At 35.9% G+C, this 23,587-nt stretch overlaps 1 protein-coding gene across 1 annotated transcript; it reads left to right on the top strand.

Annotated features, from left to right (window-relative positions):
• The first annotated feature begins 3,926 nt into the window (after positions 1-3,926).
• Positions 3,927-16,333, top strand: wnt5a (wingless-type MMTV integration site family, member 5a). The gene is made up of 5 exons (XM_058785787.1): positions 3,927-4,453; positions 8,599-8,729; positions 12,600-12,847; positions 13,470-13,762; positions 15,122-16,333. Exons 2-5 carry the CDS (start codon positions 8,605-8,607, stop codon positions 15,578-15,580), a joined length of 1,125 nt encoding a protein of 374 aa, XP_058641770.1. The 5' UTR covers positions 3,927-4,453; positions 8,599-8,604; the 3' UTR covers positions 15,581-16,333.
• The last annotated feature ends 7,254 nt before the right edge of the window (positions 16,334-23,587 follow it).

Here is a 23,587-nt window from a genome sequence, read left to right as displayed (position 1 = left end):
AAAGTTTTTATCTCTATTTTTTTGGCAAAATTTCAAAGACGTACAGAATGTTTCTTCACTGGCAAATTTTGTCATTAGTTTAGTATTCTCCATCTGTTGCCTTAAAATTATTAAGTAAATAATAATAAAATTAAAAAGGTTAAGTGAACTTGACAATTCACTTAACTTATTATTATTTTTTATTATTATCATTTACTTAAAATTTTTAAGGCAACAGGTTTCCTCATTTTTTTTAAAAGTTAAGTTAACTTATCACTTTTTACAGTGTATGATGTATCTGCTATTTTTAAAAAAAGAAAGAAAAGGCGTTTACATTTTTTTAAATAATTAGTGTATTTTAGTGAATCTGAACCAAGGTTTTAACTAATTTTTAACTAATTTAAACCAGTAGATGTGTGTTTGTGTGGATGGGTAGATATTGGCTTCAGCATACTAATCTTTTTCTGTTTCTGCAGTATGTATATTTTGCACAGTATGTAAATGTTCCATTTATTTAACAGATTGGTAAAGGTAAGGAACTCTTCACACACCACAGATCTTAAGCACAGACAATCACAGAATAAACAGGCTTCATTCTTTACAGGAGAACATGATGGAGGGAGAGTGTGGTTTACAATGCAAGAGATAAATACTGAAGTTCTATGAAGGAGATTATTGCAGGAGATCAACGATGGAGATAAACACCGCACAATATTTATCTGTATCTTGTGGTTAATTAAGCCCTTGTAATATAGGCTCCACCATGAGTCATACAATTATCAGCAGATGAAAATGGTCAGTTATGGGTTTGTTGTCTGGTCTAATATAGATTTCAGCAGTTCCTTAACATTAAATAATATTTTCTTTGCAAAGTCTCTATCATAATGAGCAATTAAAAACGGCACAGGTCGACTCTTCTTTTATGTTCAACACATCTACAAAACAGCGAAAAAATTAAATTAGTGTCCATTCTATCCTGTATCGGTCCAGGAATTAATTGGACAAGTGTTTTGTTATTTCTAGGCCATCTGGTTCAAAAGTTATCAGCATAAACGTGCAACATGAGCAAAGGTCTTCAAAGCTGCTTTTGGAGACCCTCTGTCCTGCAAAGTTTAGTTCCAACCTGCCCCAACACACCAGTCTATAATTTTCAATGATCCTTAACACCTTAAGTGAACTTCAGGTTCGTCTGGTCAGAGGAGAACTGACCCCCGACTGAGCCTGGTTTCTCCCAAGGTTTTTTCTCCATTCTGTCTCAGAGGGAGTTTTGGTTCCTTGCCGCTGTCGCCTCTGGCTTGTTCAGTTGGGGACACTTATTTTCCAGCGATATCGTCTACATGATTGCACAGATACTATTTAAACTGAACTGAGCTAGACAATGACATCTCTGAATTCAATAATGAAATGCCTTTAACTGAAAATTGAGTGTTTAATCTTGTCATTTTACATTATTGACACTATCTTCCTATTTTGATATTGGAAAGTTGCTTTGACACAATCTGTATTGTTAAAAGCGCTATATAAATGTGACCCTGGACCACAAAACCAGTCTTAAGTGTCAATTTATCGAAATTGAGATTTATACATCATCTGAAAGCTGAATAAATAAGCTTTCCACTGATGTATGGTTTGTTAGGATCGGACAATATTTGGCTGATATACAACTATTAATCATCTGGAATCTGAGGGTGCAAAAAAATCTAAATATTGAGAAAATCACCTTTAAAGTTGTCCAAATGAAGTTCTTAGCAATGCAGTTTTTATATATTTACAGTAAGAAATGTACAAAATATCTTCATGGAACATGATCTTTACTTAATATCCTAATGATTTTTGGCATAAAAGAAAAATTGATCATTTTGACCCATACAATGTATTTTTGGCTATTGCTACAAATATACCCCAGCAACTTATGACTGGTTTTGTGGTCCAGGGTCATAAATAAAGGTGACTTGACTTGACTTGACTTAACCCTCTGGGGTCTGAGGGTGTTTTGGGGGCCTGGAGAAGTTTTGACATGCCCTGACATTTGTGCTATATTGCTAAAGTCTAATAACACTGTATTCAGCACAAACTGGGCTACAATAATATGTTAGCAGCATTTATGTACATGATTGTGTTTTTGAGAAAGCAACTTTTCTGCGTGGTTAGTGAAAAATTACAATTTTGAAGTCACTGAAATAAGGCCATAAAACACATACAGAACATTTGTTCACAAGACTTTTGAGAACTGGATCTTGTAGTCTAGAGTTTTTGCTTCAAAATGATGTGAAAATCATCTTGTTTATTCGCTCACAGAAAACAATATATTGATTTAAATTTTCTAAGTCACTTTTTGAGTAGAAAGTGTCTATGCGAGAGGACGTGAACTATCCTGGATAATGCTGGGATTCTCACCTGAGAAGAGAAAGACCCGCATAATGAGCTGCATAATGAGCCATTTAGTCAGGTGTGTGACTGAGAGGGAAGAGTTACAAGAAAGAATGTGAGGACAAAATAAATTTATATATTTTTTGTTTGTAGTTTATTTAGAATATATTTAGCTATCACACAAAATAGCTTGAGATTCACTTGCAAGTGCAGTTAAACAGTTTATTAGGAACAATCAAAGCTGACTTTTTAGCATCATTACTCCAGTCACATGATCCTTCAGACATTCTAATATTCTGATTTGCCGCTCAAAAAGCATGTTATTCTTCTTCTTCTTATTATTATTATTATTGTTGAAAAGAGCTGAGAAGATTTTTTTAAGGTTTTTTGGTGAATATAAAGTTCAGAAGAATAGCATCATTTGTAACATGATAAATGTCTTTATCTTCACTTGTGTGCTAAATAAAAGTTTTAATTTATATATATACTGACTCCAAGCTTTTGAATGGTATAGTGTATATTGTTACACGTGGAGTAAGACTGGAGTAATGATGCTGAAAATTTAGCTTTGATCACAGGAATAAATTACATTTTAAAATATATTCAAATAGAAAGCAGTTATTTTAAGTAGTGTGTCATGTTGAAATATATAAATGAACATTACATGCCTGGCATTTCCAAAATGTATATTGTTTATGTGCCCTGAAGGACATAAAAAAAAAAAAAACCATTTTGAAGAGACTCGTGGCAGTGTGTGCCTCACTTGGTCTTAGTTATGTTCCAGGTTCCTGAGTGGGCTGCTTATTTGCATTGGCTCACTTTGTAACAGGTTCTTTTGGACTGTTATCCTCACATCTGAACTAAAAAGTAAGCATGCTGTTTACACAAACTACATTATTAACATTATTATGATGGTCACTGATACTAGTACTAATTTATAGAAAAAAGAACACAGTTACCACATAGCACACATATTTTACCATACAGTAAATAAATCAAATTAAAGTAACGTCTGTAAAATAGTGAATACACGCTTACTCTGTAAGATTCTGAATGGAGATGAAAACTGAACGAGACCTGTGTCCCCTTCCTGTGTGAGATGCAGAAGGCGAGAGTATGTATTCACAGTCCTAAAAGAATGTTATAAACAATCGTCAGCATTTATTTTTCCACAGTACCTTAGTATATGCGTAGGCCTACTTGATGAGAAAACAGAATGCCAATAACAAGAGCAGATATTCGTGAACAGAACAGGTTGGTAGGCTATCCCAATTCACATAGCAATTTAAATATTTGTTTACTGCGTTTTTCTTTTTCTTTTTTTACTGTGCAGCCCCAATTCATTGTTTAGCCTATACCAATTAAATCCATAAAAAAGCGCAAATACTTCACTATATTATTAAATGTTTTCAAATGTAAACTCTACATGGCTAAATAGGCTATATTTGTTGTTACAGGTAAGGAAGCCCAATATAAGTGCACGCGCCGCGTTCCCACGCGCATCACAGGCGGAGTTTGTAGCGCGAAGATGAAAAACTCCTTGAGCAAATTATTACAGCAGTGCGGGAGACGCTTCATCACACTCTGAACACAGCAGCACAAAACTGGACATCTACTGTACTCTCAGCAAGAGTGTGAACTGCTTGAAGCAAAGAGCCTGTGATATTTTGTGGATTTGTAGCGTCATATCTACTCGAGATGGAGAATCTGTAATATTTATTGATCGAGGGCGCTGAGAATGAAGAGTTTGTGTCTCCTGGAATACCCTTGAGGAAATTACCTGTGTGATTTTTGTGACATGTGGATTCACATTTTTTTCTGCCTAAACTTCAATTTTTATGGATCTTTGGGGAGAAATGTAGAAATATCCAGATAACCAGCACGAGTCAGCCGCGACAGCATTTGGGAGTATTCTCTATCAACATCTCAGTGGGATTGTATTATTATTATTATTAAATAAACCAATCTAGCAATCAGTCTTTTGTTAATAACCATACAGAGCCCAAAGCGGAGGTCTTCCTGAGACGGATAAATCGGGACGCAAAACACGATAATAAATTACATTTTCCATCGAATTGGTCAGACATCAGTGTAGGAACATCTTGTAAGTTTTATAAACTATCCAACTCTTTCTATCTATCTATCTATCTATCTATCTATCTATCTATCTATCTATCTATCTATCTATCTATCTATCTATCTATCTATCTATCTATCTGTACGACTAGTATATGACTGTCTTTATAACTAGTTGTTTATGACGCCATCTACCGGCGCCGGCTGTTTCAGTTTGACTTGTTCTTCATTTATTTAGCTATGTTTTAAATCTTTATTTGCAAAACGAGATTTTAATTCACTATTCAATTTATTCGTAAGAATAACATTTTATAAAGCTCCATAATTATAAAGTGAAAACCAGATTAAAAAATAAAAAAATAAAAAATAAAAAAGACGTCCCTTTGCGATGACCCTTTAGAGATGATCTTTGAGTTTGAATGGCATCCATGAAATATCCAGCTGATTGATTGGACATGATTCATGATGAAAGGCACACACCTGCCTATGTAACTTTTATATAACAGCTAAAAGCTGAAAATGCATATCGGAGAAATTTAGCATATAGGGCTGCAATATAACAAAATTTAAATAAATAATAATAATTAAAAAAAAAGAAAAAAGAATACTGACTGGACTCAATTTTAATACAGATATGTGAATAAGTTTTATGTAAATTTATACTTCAAATCAGATTGGGTAATACTGGGTAATACATTACAAAACCTGTCCTGTTCTGGATCTGGACAATCTCTGCGTCATATTCAACGCCCAACCTATACAGCTGCACAGGATATACCTTATCATATATAACATATATTAAAACATATATATTAAACATATACATTAAAAGGTGAACTTTCTTCTTTTGAAAATATTTGGACACCCTTTATATCCTTTATTTCAAATTCGGATTTTGGCAATGAAATGAACGAGACAGAAAAAGATAAAATAGCTTGACACTTGACCTATCTACCCCCCACCCCCATCCCCCTATTTGTAGATTTACTTTACTCATTATTAAATTAATCATGATTAAATTAATCATGATTTGTTTCATACATTTTGTATTTCCAACTTCTCCTATTGCGTTACTGCCTGAATTAACCTGCACTGCTTCTTTTTTTCATTTACTTACTATTATTCATATGTAAAAGAGATGTAACTACAATATTGTTGTGTTACGCTTTCATATATTGTAAAAAAAAAAATAATAATAATAATTATTGAAGAATCAGACAAGTATTTACTCCCTTTCTTAATTTTGACATTTAGCTTATTCTTCATAAGTATATAACTGAAAGTTATCTATCTGTTTATGAATTCACTGGATGAGAAAAAGAATGTGCCTCACAACTGGAATTAAGATTTACTGTTTCATGGGAACACAGGAAAGAAACAGAAGGCATTTGCCTTATTAGAAGCCAGTTTACCATCAGAATGTTTTTGAAACTGATATTTCAAGGTAAAACACTTACATATCGTTTCTTTAATACAGTGTATTTATATACAAGAGGTAGAGTTGTATCTTAAAAAGTTGCAGAAATTTTTTAAATGCCTCAAGATTCTCAAGCTTGGTTTTGCTTAAAAAGATGCAATGATTTTACTTTAACACCTCATCTACAAAACAACAACAACAAAGAGCCTTGTGAATTATGCAGTGGGTCTGCTTTGCACAACTTAAGCAGGACAGACGTGTTGCATGTTAGAGCTTGCATTTTACAGTGGTAGAACTTAATTATACACTTTTTAGTACTGGGTGACAGCTTTTCTGTTTTGAATTTTTAATTCACTAAAAGCTCATAAAAGCCATTTATTTAGGAAGTGGTTTACACTGGTTGCTTTTAATGTTTTTGAGTGAAACATTTTGTGCACATAGTTTAACTTAGGTTACATTATATAATGGGTCACAGTAACCCTGATGTTGGCAGAGTCTAGTCATACCTCTGCTACCCTCTTGGCAGAAAGGTTTTACATAACTTCACTACAGAAAATGTCTCCGGGTTATGTACGTCATCCTGGTCCTCTGAGAAGGGAACACGATGCTGCATCCTTGTGTTGACGCTATTGGTACACTTCCAGTTTGTGCTGGTGCCTGAAGCACAAGTGAAATCATGTTGAAGTATGGCAACATGATGCAGGTGGGGATGCAACAATTATAGACAGTGTTGGTAAGATTATAGTCCGAGGAATAATCACAGTTTAACGATTATCACAATTATTATGCATTTATTCATTTCACAACATTACTTATGTATAAAATCACATGAACACTCTTTAGATTTTAAAGTGTTATTTATCGCTGCCTTTTGGAACAGAAATAAGACAGTAACCAAATAATACACTATAGAGAACAAAATAACAATAATAAAGACAAACAAAAGTTAATCTCTCCCATTGCAATTAAAAAAGTTGACCTCTGATTTGTAAGCATCCATGTCAGTATTTCCCTTTTGAAAATAACAAATGGAAACAGATCACAAAAATATTTAGTGTTTTCAGTTTGTATATTATTTCTACATTTCTTTTGGACCTGAGTTAGAGAACTTGGAAACATGGTGAAAAAAAAGAAAAAAAAAGAAAAGAAATCTTGTTGGTTTTTGACTTATTTATTATCCCTTTTATAGTATTATTTATATGTTAATAATATGTTAATATTAATGAAGCATTATTATTAATACAAGAAAATTTTTTACTTTACCCCCCAGGGGAAACTCTTATTGTTACATATTCATTTTAATAATATTTTTAATAATTAATCTGATTTTACATGTGGCCTGAGAAGATCATGTCTATTATTTTGGTTTGTGAGATTGGAGATCGTGCTGTGCACACACAGAAACATTCAGGAGTACGGACAATTGTTGTCAACGCTCCCTCGTGACTTTTATTAATAAAATAGCTTAGATACTGGACCGCTACATTATATCCATCAGCAACAGTGGGTAAGCTGTGTTGGAAGTCACTAAACTCACAGCTTCATTGTTTATAGAGAGATGCGCAGATGCAAATTTGACCCTGTGCCTTGGTGTTGATACTATGGGAATGTTAATATACACAAGGATGATTCTGTATACAAACTGTAAACCCTTGCTAGAACTCCTATTGAGCTATTGAGAAATAATCGTACAGATGCAACCTTGGCCATGTCTGTACTAAATGAGGCAAACAAGTCCACCTCCCTTTAATCCCATTAAATGCAAGTGAGCTGTTGCTCCCGGTCCCCTTTTCAGAAGAGGGCGGAGCTTCAAGAGCTCATGCTCCGGCATACCAGCAACAACAATACAGCATGATCTTACACACTGAAAATGTCAGAAACTCTCAGTAGCTGTGTTCAGCCTTATATGTTGCTTTCATTTGCAATTTGTAACTACTACATTCCTATTTACGATCATTCTGGTTGAACATGAAGGCAGCATCAGTGAAAACAAGCAGAGACTATGGTAGCTTTAGCAAAAATTAGCCTTACAGAGTGCCAAGAAACTCTTTCAGAAAGGCAATTTGGAAAACAAAATATGACGTGTGATACTTACTTTGTCTGGAGCTGTCGTTCATGCATGAAAGCATACTGATCCTTCTTTCAGAATCAACCTTTGTGAAAATCCAGCATTGACTGCTGGACCGCTGCTTCTCACTCAGGGCTGTGTCTGTGCTAATAGGAACGCTTGTTCTGAGAGACTGTTATAAATTGAGAGATTTATAGAGATTGTTATAAAAAATAAGAGGGTGGATTTTTTATCATTATAGGCTGCTTGTTTTCACATACTGCAGCCACACAACTCATAGCCTTCATAAAATTCATAGCCTGCATTTTCAGTTGTGCATTTCACATTTTAATTTTTTAATTTAGACTGGTGTGTCTAAACTACAGGTATGTTTTGGGGTTCATGTTTATATCTCATATACTGTAAATATGCGATACACAGACAAGTTTTCTAGATTATGTATTTAAATTGCTCAGGTTAGGCTCTCTCTGTTTAAAGGAGTGCAATTTTTCATATTCAAAGTGATGTTTTTAACTTTCACAATATAGTAACTGGGATCAAAATTATTATGCAGATATAAGCTGTAACACTTTCTTTTCTTCATTTTGCACAGATAAACACATTCTTCAAATGTCTCCACTAGCACACAGAGTAAGAGCGTAACAGCTGAGCTTTGTGTGAAATGTAACTCTTCATCTTGTTTCTTCAGGTCAGAATGCTGTTCAAGCTGAAGTTGTTGCGCTCGGGGTGGGGTGGAGTCACGGACTCACGACACGGAGCAGTCACCATTGCCTTCTGTGCCTTCTTTATGCAAGTGTTTGTGGAAGCTAGCTCATGGTGGTATGTAGTGTTTTTTCAAAAACACATTTGAAAATACAAAGTCATCATAGTATGTATGTGTTTCTTTCATTCAAGAAATATTGTTTCTTTGTGTAACTCTGTATGTCTTTTACGTTGTGCAACATGACTGTGAGGATCCATTTCTTCCTCATAATGCTGACTTTCAGAATGAAAAACTGATTCACTTTTTCGAAACACTCGAAATACCACATGCACATACAACAAAAACTCTACACATGCATAAAACAGCTTTTACGAACCCAGGACCTGTCTAAACAGGCTAATAAGAGACTATTAACTACAATTCTCCCTTTTTAATAAATTAATGAATTTAATTAATGTGACACAAATGTCTCATTAAAAATATTTGACAATTTTAAAACTGATCAGAGATTGGTTTGCTGCTGGGGCAATCATTGATTCATGGATTCTCTGGCATCATCACCTCCTAGCAACGAACCATTAAAATTTCAAAACAGTTATGACGAAACGAAGCCTTGTTTACTGAAATCATGTGATCATGTGAAAACACTGGTTCGAAACAAATTATTTACAAATCTTTCGAAGCTTCATGAAGAAGTGCTTCAAAAGCACCCATCACTACCGTTTCACTGTTTGTTATCACTCCGCTTGTAGCATTTTTCACAGCGACTATCATGGTGGATGCCCAAATCCACTATAATTTTAGAAATAATACTGTTGTGTCACAGAATGCAGTTTGAAGAGTTATAGTGTTTTTTTGTTGTTGTTGTTTTTTTTGTTTTGTTTTTTGGTGAGAATGTAGTTGTTTATACTTCAAATGTGCTGTTTATTTATAAGAATAAAAAAAATTATGCGAAATGTGATCTCCAGGGCGTTAGTTGCCATTCAGTGCTCATGAGCCCACCAAGAGCAGCCTCTTCCTCAGCCAGCTTTCCTGGAATTTGCTGCTGGCTCTGATGTCTCTATAGCAGTTAAACATGAGATATAATTAATTTGGGGTATATCCAGTGGGCACTCTTTCGTCTCATTAATCTATTATTTGTTCCAGAGCAAATAGTTTTGACTGAGAGCAAAGTTTCATAACTTTGTATTTTTATGTAACTTCAATGATGTCTCAGAGTGCTGCCTTTGTACTCTTCACTGAATTGCTTATAAACTTTTATAAGGGGGGTGACACACTGAAGGAGAAATACGACAGCGCCGCTGCCATGAGGCTGAACACTAAGAAACGACCTGTAATTGACCATGAAAACAAGTGTTTAGTATTGTTAATAAATAAAGTTACAGTGAAATAAGACGTTTATTAGTATCATTTAATAAATTACATCCATTTGGAAAATTACAAACTTCTCATTGGGTGGGCCACAGATAAAAGTGGGTGGGCCCGGGCCCACCCGTAGCTACATGACGGCTCTGAACACTGAACGACTCTGGAGTTCTCATAAGCTCAACAGAAAAGGGTGTGGTTGGTTATAATGCTCAACGCTGCAGACCACGCTCAAAAGGATTTGATGTAATGTAATTAAGCAATCTACTATAAATGAAATGCCACGATCGACACTTTTCATTCATTTCACTCTACACATTTCACTTGACAGTCGATTTAGCTTACTGCTACTAACAGTTACAATAGGCTTACTTGAATGAAATCGAATGAATACCTGCGAAATCGTTCACAGACAGCACACAAGGTGTTCAACCAATAAAGATGCCGCAGGCCGAAAGTAGAATTTGCAGATTTGGCTTCAATTGACTGTAGATCTTTATGTTTTCCGTGTTCTGAAATTACCCAGAATGAATGAGAAACCGCATCAGACGATTCAGTGCATGCAGGGAACTGAACAAATCATTGAAAGTGATTCACGATTCAACCAGTTCAACCAATTCAAACCGTTTTGCAGGCTTGTTTGTTCAAGGCCTTGAACAGAATCGACTCAAAAGAGTGATTCATTCGCGTATAGGGCATCATTCATGCCCCAGATAAAAGAGACAGCGCGCTTGGAATAAACTACATGTTTCTTAACATATAGCATACAAATTGCAAAAAAAAAAAAAAAAAGTAACGAGAGAAACGCTGCCCACTGTAGCGAAGTAAAAGTACAGTTTTTTTCAGTAGAAATGTACTCGAGTTAAAGTAAAAGTACCCATCTTTAAATCTACTTTTAAAAGTAAAATTTTTCCAAAAATTTACTCAAATACATGTAACGGAGTAAATGTACTTCGTTACTACCCACCTCTGGAAAGGATGAAGCTGATTGGTTGGTTCTTGTCATTGCGGCATTCTGAAAAGTTGAGATGTTTTCATCTCATTATGGTGCGGGCGTGCCTGGAAAAAAAGGAGCGCGTCGCACCGCAGTGCTTCCATTATGAGAGCGCATACCACGCATCTACATTTGAAATAACGAACTTGAGCACGCAAAAGATGTGCCATGTGAACGGCCCCTAACCCAGTAGCTTTGTTTTGGTAAGCCTTTTTCTGCAAGCCTCTGAAAAAAGGAGCGTGTCTGATTTCGCTCCACTTGTGATGTTGCAAAGGGATCTCATTATAATATTACCACCCCTTAATCTGTAAGTTTCCACCCATGGTGCCGTCATTATGATTTCGCAAGTGACAACGGTATACCAGTTCTAATGGAATGGTGAAAGTTTGAGCAAAACATGCTAACTGTTCTGCCTTTGGCTGCACACTGACAGACGACCACAAAACACTATTTAGAGTCCCAGCCTCAGAGGAGACAAGACAGCAGTGGATTCATCGATTTATTTACTGTATATTGCTGCTGCCACACAGATCTAATATAAACATGCAGTTACTTTCCCAGCTGTTTACCTTGACAGACATAACCGACTGTTTTTGTAACTCGTGTGTTTTTAAAGTAAACGCCTGTGAATGAGAACTTGGTTTAGTGCTCACATGCCATGTGACAGCCGCTTTCTGTGCATGTGCTTCAGATGTGTGCACTCAGAAAACCCTATATCAGAAGTTTAAACCAATATGGTTTAAAACGCATGATTTCAGCACGTTATACAGGATAATCAGAACCAAAACAGATGTTTTTACCAGGTATGAGCTGTAATGGCGCAGCTCTATTCTGGAAAAAGGGGGCGGGGAGCAGCAGCTCATTTGCATTTAAAGAGACACATGAAAACAGCCTGTTTCTGCTTCCACTCAAAATAGGCATTTTCAAAATGATATAATAAATGATCTGTGGGATATTTTGAGCTGAAACTTCACAGACACATTCTGGGGGCACCTGAGACTTACATTACATATTGTGAAAAGGGGCATAATATGTCTTCTTTAACATTTGAAAGGATATTTTGTCAAACATATGATGTTCCTCAGCGGACATTCAAACTAATATTTATTGTGAATATGAGATTGAGCTGAAGAATGAATGATGTATCTGATGCAGGTAATCACACTCGCTCGGTCCATTTCTCTGTCATAATACTCTACTTAATACAATAAGCTTGCAATGAAGCAACTCAGCATTCCTTCATTACTAGTTCTAAAGATATGTTTTTCGAATTAGCAACAGAGGCTTAGGCTCAGCTGTTAAACTGTCAACTTTAGATTTGAGGAAGGTAGTAGTTCTGCACACAAATGGGGTTTTTTAAGATACTCAGTGTTGTTTCTTAATTATTTACACACTTGTGCCGTCAAACTGTTGCACAAACACAATATCACACTTGTAACCATGTGATATCGCTCTGTATCGGCATGGCTGTGATTATCTACGGCATTGTGGCCTCGTTGCCTATGGCCGAATCACAGCAATGCCGATATAGAGTGATATCACATGGCTACGAGTGTGATATTGCTCATATAAATAAAAAACATGTTCATCACTAAATGTGTGTGCTTATGCATGGGGGGTCTTCCAGGTCTCTAGCGATGAATCCCCTCCTGATACCAGAAGCGTATATCATAGGAGGACAGCCACTGTGCAGTCAACTAGCAGGTCTGTCCAAAGGTCAGAAGAAGCTTTGCCAGCTGTACCAAGATCATATGCAGTTCATTGGAGAGGGCGCCAAGACAGGCATCCGGGAGTGCCAATACCAGTTTCGCAACCGCCGCTGGAACTGCAGCACAGTGGACAACTCCTCAGTGTTTGGCAGAGTCATGCAGATAGGTATATTTTTACCTGTTTTCCATTTAACAGTAATTGATGATAATCACAGATGTTTAGCTCCAAAATGGACAAAGCACCATAAAAGAACCTTGTGCCATCTTGTGTGGGAGTGATGTTGTCTAACAAAACCAAGCTCAGGCAATTCAATTCAAAAGAAACTTTTTATACCCAATAATTTTTTTTTTTGAAACCCAATGTTCTGTTTATACATGCTATATGTCTCTTTTTTGGTATTTACACATGCTGATCTCTGAATGTCTGATTAGGTGTGATTGCTTGTTATATATGAGGAAATATGTCCACTAGGTGGTGAGCTTACTGTATGTTCCTGAATTCATTTTACAAGAGTGCATGTAGCAGCACATCGTGATGCACCTAAATTTGTCTTTTTGGTTTAACACAAAAACATATTGGAGCTGTATGTCTATTTATTTTGAAGTTCCTTCTCTTTTTACATTCTGACAGATGAAAGCAATGCTACATAATATAATTCATTCAGATTTGGTCAGTGTTCCTAGGATAAATATATTAGGGCAAACAGAATAAATGATTATGATTTACTAATAAAAATAAAAGCATAAAAAAGCAAATAATTTGTTGTGGTGGCTGTTTGCTTTTCCAGGGAGCAGAGAGACAGCATTCACATATGCTATCAGCGCCGCTGGCGTGGTCAATGCAGTGAGCCGTGCCTGCAGAGAGGGAGAGCTGTCGAGCTGTGGCTGCAGCAGGGCAGCGAGACCTAGAGATCTGCCACGAGACTGGCTGTGGGGTGGCTGTGGTGACAACCTCAATTATGGATACCGCTTCAGCAAGGAGTTTGTGGATGCACGTGAACGGGAAAAAACTTTCACCAAAGGCTCTATGGAGAGTGCACGACTGCTGATGAACCTTCATAACAATGAGGCAGGACGGAGGGTAAGACAGCTGTAACTATGTGAAGATTAGTCATTTTCATCGAAACTTGCACACATGGTCAAACTAATCTGCTGTGTTCTCTCTATTTTGTTTTGTTTTCTTAAGCTTATTTCTCTTGTTTATACTCTTCAGCTACCTTTAAGCTATTTTAAGTTATTTTAATAATATAATATAATATAATATAATATAATATAATACATATATAATATAATACAGTGATGTGCAGTGGTGATCTAAAATTAGGAGGCAAAGTCATCTTTTTTTTTTCTTTTCTTTTCTTTTCTTTAGATTAACATTACTTTACTTACCCTATCAGAAAAAAGAAACAAAATTTTTTTTTTTATATATTTTTACATTAACAATGTAATCAATATTCTGTTCGTTAAAGTATGACTCTCATCAAGTTAGTGTTTTTAAGCATTTTACATTTATTCCAAAATAATAACTCAAAGCGGTAACAATTTAAACAATATATATTTCTTTGTGAACTTATGTTAAACTATTCTTTTTAATAGTTTTCAGATCATCAGTCATCAGATCCCGGTAAATTTTGGTCACAGACACAGAGATTTACTTCAAATTTCAGCAAGCTGATTACCCACTAAAACTCCCACAGATCATGTTTTCATGCAATTTTAAGTCTTATTTTAACATAAAGTGGTTATATCTAAGTGTGTTAGCTGTTTACTTACTTTTTATCATTTGTCTTCCCATTGCCCAATTCAATCCGAGCAGCTGAGTCCTCAGCCATCTTCAAAAATCGGCTAAAAACACATCTCTTCCATCTTTATTTTACCCTCTAACTCTAGCACTCTCTATTCTAATTCTATTCTTAAAAAAAAAAAAAAAACTTGCCCCTTTTAGACTTGTACTGTATTAATTTACTAACTGCTTGTTTTTCTTAACAAAACAAAACAAAACAAAAAAACACTAGCTTCTCAATTCTTTATGTTCTTTTTGTATTCTATTTGTTTTCTTTTTATTTATTACACAATTAACAAAAAGCAAAAAAGGCCTCTAAGACTAGCTTGTTCTATTCTGTTTTACTTTTATTTATTTATTTTTTATTCATACATGTGTGTGTGTATGTGCGTTTCCATATAGCATTTTATTTCTGTCAGTTGTATTTATGCTTAAAAATTAATTTGTGTAAATCATTTTGATGAACAATAATAGAATAATAAGCTTTTGTTGGTCACAGAGAATATTTTCTGCATTAAACTAAATCCAATAGAACATCTCTATTGTTTTTTTTTTGTCGAGGGAACTAGGGTGATACTAAATACTGTGTTGGCATACAAAATCACATTACATTTTATCATGGTTCTATTTAGCTAACCACATCTTTCTCTATCACAGATAGTATCAGATCTCGCCCATGTGTCCTGTAAGTGTCATGGCGTGTCCGGCTCCTGCAGCCTTAAAACGTGCTGGTTGCAACTTGCTGATTTCCGCAAGGTGGGTGACACACTGAAGGAGAAATACGACAGCGCCGCTGCCATGAGGCTGAACAGCCGTGGGAAGCTTGTTCAAGTTCACTCCAAATTTAATTCTCCTACCAGCAATGACCTGGTGTACATCGACCCCAGTCCAGATTACTGCGTAGAGAACAAAACTTCCGGCTCTTTAGGAACTCAAGGTCGCCTCTGTAACAAGACATCAGAAGGCATGGATGGCTGCGCGCTCATGTGTTGCGGTCGAGGGTACGATCAGTACAAAACAGAGCTGGTTGAGCGCTGCCACTGCAAGTTTCACTGGTGCTGCTACGTCAAATGCAAGCGCTGTTCACGAATAGTTGACCAGTTTGTGTGCAAGTAGTACAACGCATGTAATGAGAGCATGTGAAAGAAGATGAGAAGGAAAAACGAAATAAATTATTTTTATAGAGGTGAAATCATCATGAGACTAATTGGTTTTTGCTATCAATTTCTAAGTATTAGGTACAAGACATCTAAAAACTGCAAATATCATTAATTTATTTATTTTTTGATAAATATGATTTTGAAATACTCTGTATTCAGGCTGTTTTCATTTATATTGCATATCAGAGTCTTTCAGTCTGGGCACTAACATTCAGATGAGAAACCATAAAATAAAATAAATTCCCTGTAAAATATGTCAACTACATTAAAACCAGATCATTTTATTTGAGAATAAATTTGTTTTGAGAAAATGTCTTAAATTGTCAGTGGTTTCTATTATTACTCAATTTATGCTTATAAAACAAAATTAATCAAACTGCTAATGGTTTAAGATATATATAAATTTGATTCCCGATATATTATCCGAAAACAAGTTTTATCTTACACAATTTTACTTTTCAAGTAAAAGTACCTTGATTTAGAAAGAACAAGATAATAAAGAAATACAGTTGAATTAGGTTAGATCAAGTTAGGGAGATATAAACAGTGTGCACACTTCATCTCACACTTTGTGGATTTGCATTAAAAATCCAACAGATTGTATGCATTGTGGTTCATCTACTTCTTTTGCAACAGGTTTTCTATAGTAAACAATATAATTTCTGTGCAATACCTTCACATTTTTGTGCAGTTGCTGTAAATAAAGTCATTAAAGAGAATTAATGTTTGCATCTATTCATCCACCACTTCCACCTTCATGTGTAATTATGGTAACACTTTACAATAAAGGTACATGAATAATCATGTACTAATACTTGAATTAATATTTACTTTAACATGAACTCATGATTAGCGAAGACGTGAACTAATCATGAAACTGTGAAGAGCTATGCTTAACCACAACTGGAGTCATAAGGATATATGCATGAATAATGGCAGCCTTAACTACATGTTAGTACATGTTTTATAGTTAATGCATTAGTTAACATTTAGTGGTAAATCAAATCAAACAGTCTCTAAATGAAGGTACAGGAAATATTTTGACTTTTAAATAAATTTAAACAATTTAAAATGTAGTAAATATTAACAAAAGGGGGGGGGTCAAAGGGAGCCACATGGAACAAGACATGAATCATGACTATAAGTGCATTTGACATGGAGTGGCATCCTTTGATGTCATACACTGATAGTTCTGCACAGCACCGCTTCAAGTCGAACACACTATTATAAGTTTGAAGTTTTTTTTAAGAGAGTAGAAAAGTAAGCAGATCTAGCCATTTTTAGGGCTTTCTGTAGATAGAAACACTATCCTTCCACACAATGCAAAATACCTCTAGTTTTGTTTTCTACCATCTGCACTCCATATTCCAGGCTGCTCTCTTAAAGGCCCGAGACTGTTCATTATACCACAGTATTGTGCTGTTAATCTTCCTTAAGTGCAAAGGATATCTAGGTATGTGATATCTGATATCTGGAATTTAGGATGTATAAAAATGCCAATCCTTTTCATCTTTTTCATAATCAATGAGGATGATAAAGTCACCTACAATTAAACCTATCTCTGCAACCAGTACTAATTCAGTGTCCCTTCGTGGCCTCTATACAGCAGCCAGTGCAAATGTCAAAATGTCATCATTTATATGAGATATTGTTTGAAACAAAGTTCATGTTTAGGGAAGAAGGAGATGGGAAACGGTAAACGTTTAACATAATTTTTAATTACAAAATAAACAATCAAAATTAAAATAAGCTTCAGCCTCTTACGGACTACTGTCACATAAACAAAACAGCATCTAAAATGACCCATGCCTGGTCCTCTCTCGTCCTTCATTGTCATCATCCTTTTATCCTTCTGGAGCTCCTCCATGGGACTCGAGACCAGTGTGTGCACTTCACGTTGTGACTAACAACATCCTTCAGTCGTGACTTACTTATAAGGGTTATGTAACCCTAACCCTTACATATATACAAGTGGTCAGAATTGTTGGTACCCATGGTAAAAATGATCAAAGAAGGCTGTGAAAATAAACCTGCATTATTAATCCTTTTGGTCTTTTATGTAAAACAAATCACAAAAATCTAACCTTTTGAACTAAAACAACTGAATATGTGGGAAAATCTCATTAAGAATTTTTTTCTCAAATACACGTTTGGCACAATTATTGGTACCCCCAGAAATTCTTATGAGTAAAATATCTCTGAAGTACATTCCATTCATATTTACAATTTTGAGCACACCAGAGTGATTATGAACATGAAATTATCCAGCCATGGCTTCCTGTTTCACAGAAATATGAATAGGAGGGAAAACAAAGGCCAAACTCCTTTAATCATCCATCACAATGAGAAAAACCAAAGAATATATTTCTGATGTGCAACAACAGATAATAGAGCTTCACAAATTAGAAAGTGACTTTAAGAAAAGAGCTAGAGCAGTGAAAATTCCCATTTCCACCATCAGGGCAATAATTAAGAATTTCCAATCAACATAAAATGTTACAAAACTGCCTGGAAGAGGACGTGTGTATATATCGTTCTGATGCACGGTGAGGAGGAGAGTTTGAGTGGCTAAATACTCTCCAAGGACCACAGCTGGAGAATTGCAGAAAATAGTTAAGTCTCGGGGTCAGAAAACCTTAAAAAAAATTGTCAAACAGCACCTACATCAGCACATGTTGTTTGTGAGGGTTTCATGAAAAATTCTCCTCGCTCATCCAAAAACAAACTCCAGCATATTCAGTTATCAGACACGACTGGAACTTCAAATGGGACTGGCTTCTATGGTCAGATGAAACTAAAAAATGAGCTTTTTAGCAGCAAACACTCAAGATGGGTTTGGTGCACACAGGGATAAAAAGTACCCCATGTGTACAATGAAATATACTGCTGTATTTTTGATGTTGTGAGCCTATATTCCTAGACATCTTGTTTAGACACATGGCATCATGGATTCTATCAAATACCAACAGATAAAAAATCAATAAGTGACCGACTCTGTTAGAAATCTTATAATGGGCCATGTTTGGATCTTCCAACCGTACAATAATCCAAACACAAACCTCAAAACAACACAAAAATGGGTCACTGAGCACAAAACCAAGCTTCTGCTGGCCATTCCAGTCCTCTGACCTGAACCCTGTAGAACATGAGTGACCTGAGGAGAAGAAGCACCAACATGGAGCTGTGAATCTAAAGGGTCTGGAGTGATTCTGGATGAAGGAATGGTCTCTGATCTCTTGTCAGGTGTTCTCTAACCTCATCAGGCATTATAGGAGGAAACTCAGAGGCACAAACGGAGGTTTCAAAAAGTATTTAATACCGTTACCGGGTACCGTTAATTGTGTCCAATGTGTATTAGAGAAAAACATTTATTTCATAATGATATTTCCCCCCATTTAAAATTCTTATGCTCCAATGAAAGCTTAGATGTTTTTGTGATTTTTTAAAATAAAAGATCAAAGGATTAACAATGCAGATTTATTTTCACAGCCTTCTATGATCATATTTACTATGGGTTCTAACAATTCTGACCACGCGTGTACAATCAACAATTCATAATTAAAGACATTGTTATCAACCATCACACAATAAAATAGGGGTTCCAGAGTATCTTTACCATGGTTAAGAAGACATTTTAGGAACATCCATTCCTCAAGCACCACATCCAAATACTGCTGCTCCTGAATAGTTAACAGGAGCTCCATTTACAATACCTGTACTATCAGCATTAGTGATTTTAAGGCACCAAACATCAAAGTGTTGATTAGGTTAAAATAATACTCCTGTTCCTGCAAAGAACTCCAAACTGCAATCATAATGCACGTGATTCTAATTTGCTTCATTCTGATCTTGTCAGTTAACAGTTAATGGTTGGTTAAACATGAGTCAGCAGTCAGGGGAAAAAATAATAATAAAATGAACAGCCCTACTTGTTAAGTGGCTGTCATGTGCCAAAATTATGAATGACTCAAAACAGAAGACTCAGTGTCAGCCAGTGCAGTGTCATGTGACAAAAGAATCAATGACCGGGCCAGGATGACCCACAGATGTGCAGCAAGACATGAACCATTTCTTATAATTTGGCTCCAACAGACCCCTCACCCAACAGCAAAACTAGGTGCCAAGGTGTCTATGAACTACCCCCTAAACCACAACTAATACCCATATACAAAACAGGCCTCTGGCTACCAAAGATAAATACTCAAAATAAGACTGTTTTACAACCCAAAATAATTTAGAGAGAGTTTCTCTCTCACTTCATTCACTAGTGAAACAGACATGATGCCCATTCAAAAGGACTTTTCTCCATTATTTCAAAGACAACCCTTTATACGAATGAGCATACATATCCCATTGTGTATTGTTACTGGTTTGTATATTGTCTTTTGAATTGTATTCTGTTTATGTATGCCTTATGATAGAATTATTAGACAATGTTACATTATTTGTACCATGTTTTATGTCAAAATATTTCTTGTGCAAGTCCCTACACATTGGTGTATATCACTTCCTCATCATTGCATACTTGTATTAATTTGAGTATAAATTCCCAAACAACTGCCAGTCCACTCTGATCATGCAAATGAGTCAGCTTCCTAACAAAGAAACATTTTCCTGCTCAGAATTACACCTTTGGCATTGGCCAAACTCAAGAGGTGTGACCTCTGCAGAAGGTTAAAGCCTCTATCTCCAGACCCCAAGTAGAGGAAGGAGTTAGAGAGAAGTAGAGATATTCGGTTAGAACGCAAAACACCAAACACCCATGTTGCAAACTTTCCACCCGAGGACTCTCCTGACAACAGAATGACAAACCCCTCAACTTGATTGCAACTTCACCGCCACTTCAAGCACATCTCAACACAGTAAACAAAATAAGTATACAATTAATTAATTATACATATACAGTGGGGGAAAAAAAATTATTTGATCCCCTGCTGATTTTGTACGTTTGCCCACTGACAAAGAAATGATCAGTCTATAATTTTAATGGTAGGTTTATTTGAACAGTGAGAGACAGAATAACAACAAAAAAATCCACAAAAATGCATTTCAAGAAAGTTATAAATTGATTTGCATTTTAATGAGTGAAATAAGTATTTGACCCCTTTGCAAAACATGACTTGGTACTTGGTGGCAAAACCCTTGTTGGCAATCACAGAGGTCAGATGTTTCTTGTAGTTGGCCACCAGGTTTGCACACATCTCAGGAGGGATTTTGTCCCACTCCTCTTTGCAGATCCTCTCCAAGTCATTAAGGTTTCGAGGCTGACATTTGGCAACTCGAACGTTCAGCTCCCTCCACAGTTTTTCTATGGGATTAAGGTCTGGAGACTGGCTAGGCCACTCCAGGACCTTAATGTGCTTCTTCTTGAGCCACTCCTTTGTTGCCTTGGCCGTGTGTTTTGGATCACTATCATGCTGGAATACCCATCCACGACCCATTTTCAATGCCCTGGCTGGCTTCAATGCCCTGGCCCTAACGGTACATGGCCCCGTCCTGCCCCCTTAGAAGAAAAACACCCCAAAGCATAATGTTCCCACTTCCTTGTTTGACGGTGGGGATGGTGTTCTTGGGGCCATAGGCAGCATTCCTCCTCCTCCAAATACGGCGAGTTGAGTTGATGCCAAAGAGCTGGATTTTGGTCTCATCTGACCACAACACTTTCACCCAGTTCTCCTCTGAATCATTGGCAAACTTCAGACGGGCTGTACATGAGCTTTCTTGAGCAGGGGGTCCTTGTGGACACTGCAGGATTTCAGTCCTTCACGGTGTAGTGTGTTAACAATTGTTTTCTTGGTGACTACGGTCCCAGCTGCCTTGAGATCATTGAAATTATCTCTTGAAATCTTGCTGATTGATAGGGGATCAAATACTTATGTCACTCATTAAAATGTAAATCAACTTTTTTGAAATGTGTTTTTCTGGATTTTTGTTGTTGTTGTTGTTATTCTGTCTCTCACTGTTCAAATAAACTTACCATTCAAGTCAAGTCACCTTTATTTATATAGCGCTTTTAACAATACAGATTGTGTCAAAGCACTTAAAAGTATCAAATTGGAGGATAGAGTTTCAGTAATGTACATGATTAAACACTCAATTTTCAGTTAAAGGCATTTCATTATTGAATTCAGAGATGTCATTGTCTAGCTCAGTTTAGTATCTGTGCAATCAAATCGACGATAATCGCTAGAAATTAAGTGTCCCCAACTGAGCAAGCCAGAGGCGACAGCGGCAAGGAACCAAAACTCCCTCTGAGACAGAATGGAGAAAAAAACCTTGGGAGAAACCAGGCTCAGTCGGGGGGCCAGTTCTCCTCTGGCCAGACGAAACCCGCAGTTCAATTCCAAAAGCAGCCATGTCAGATTGTGTAAAGGGCTTATCTGATTCCCGTGGTCTTGTCCCGATGGAGCATTTTAATTTATAATTTAATGTACCATTAAAATTATAGACTGATCATTTCTTTGTCAGTGGGTAAATGTACAAAATCAGCAGGGGATCAAATTATTTTTCCCCCACTGTATATATATATATATATATATATATAGGCTATATTGCCTATATATATATATATGAATATATGATAAGACCCAAGTTTCTGGCCAGAAGGTCTTGCTGAAGGCTTGCATGAATTTCTGACATGTCTGAAATTTTGGTTGCCCTTTGTGAAGGTATTGCATAGTTGAACAAGAGGTACGAACTGATTGCCCTAAACTCTGGGTGACACAGTGTCAAAAAATGGTGACATAGCGTTTGGTATGGTTCTGCATAGTTCTCAGAAGTGGTTCCATGTGTTTATTCACAAGTGTAGTGTGAAAAGTCGCAGTTTGCTGATAGGGCCATATAGTCTGAGCACATAAATGGTGAGCTTTGGCTTTACATCACATGCAATTTACTTCAGTAAGAGTTAGTATTTAACAAAACATTGCTGAAATTGCACAGTGTATTGCCTGACTTTACTGCTCTTGCCAACTTGTCAAGTGGGAGAGACCCTATAAGGTTTTGAGAAACATACCAAAAAAGGTTTTTAGAAACATAAGCAGACACTGGGAATGCACACAAAGATGTGGCAAAAAATTACATTAAATAAAATACATAAATAAATAAATATCAAACATCAATTCACATCTTTGCTCTCTTTGTATTTTTTTTTTTAAGATTTTATTTAAAAAGTATACAAACTGCAGTGTTTTTTGTAAGGCAATGTTCATTTAGAGAACATCAACTTTTTTATACTATTGCATTATCACAGTCGTTTGGCTGAAAATCATAAATTATAATACTTATAACAGAACAAAAAGCTGATTTTATGACAATTGTATTTATTTGTAGATATTTATGAATTGTACTTTTATTCAATTAATTAGCACAGTAATCAGTCTCTTGTAGCCTTATTTGTAAAATGTTGCCTATTATCTACAGTCATGGCCAAAAATATCGGCACCCTTGGTAAATATGATCAAAGAAGGCTGTGAAAATGAATCTGCATTGTTTATTTAAAAATTCACAAAAATCTAACCTTTCATTGGATAATAAGACTTTAAAATGTGGGGAAATATCATTATGAAATAAATGTTTTTCTCAAATACACGTTGGACACAATTATTGGCACCCCTAGAAATTCTTATGAGTAAAATATCTCTGAAGTATATTCCAATTCATATTCACAATTTTGAGTACTCCAGGGTGATTATGAACATGAAATTATCCAGCCATGGCTTCCTGTTTCACAGAAATATAAATAGGAGGGAAAACAAAGCCCAAATTCCCTTAATCATCCATCACAATGAGAAAAAAAACAAAGAATATATTTCTGATGTGTAGCAAAAGATAATTGAGCTTCACAAATTAGTGAAGTGGCTTTAAGAAAAGAGCTAGAGCAGTGAAAATTCCCATTTCCACCATCAGGGCAATAATTAAGAATTTCCAATCAACATAAAATGTTAAGAAACTGCCTTGAAGACGA

This window comes from Onychostoma macrolepis, chromosome 08, assembly GCF_012432095.1.
Source record: "Onychostoma macrolepis isolate SWU-2019 chromosome 08, ASM1243209v1, whole genome shotgun sequence".
Taxonomy (NCBI): domain Eukaryota; kingdom Metazoa; phylum Chordata; class Actinopteri; order Cypriniformes; family Cyprinidae; genus Onychostoma; species Onychostoma macrolepis.
This window is presented reverse-complemented; position numbering and strand designations above follow the sequence as displayed.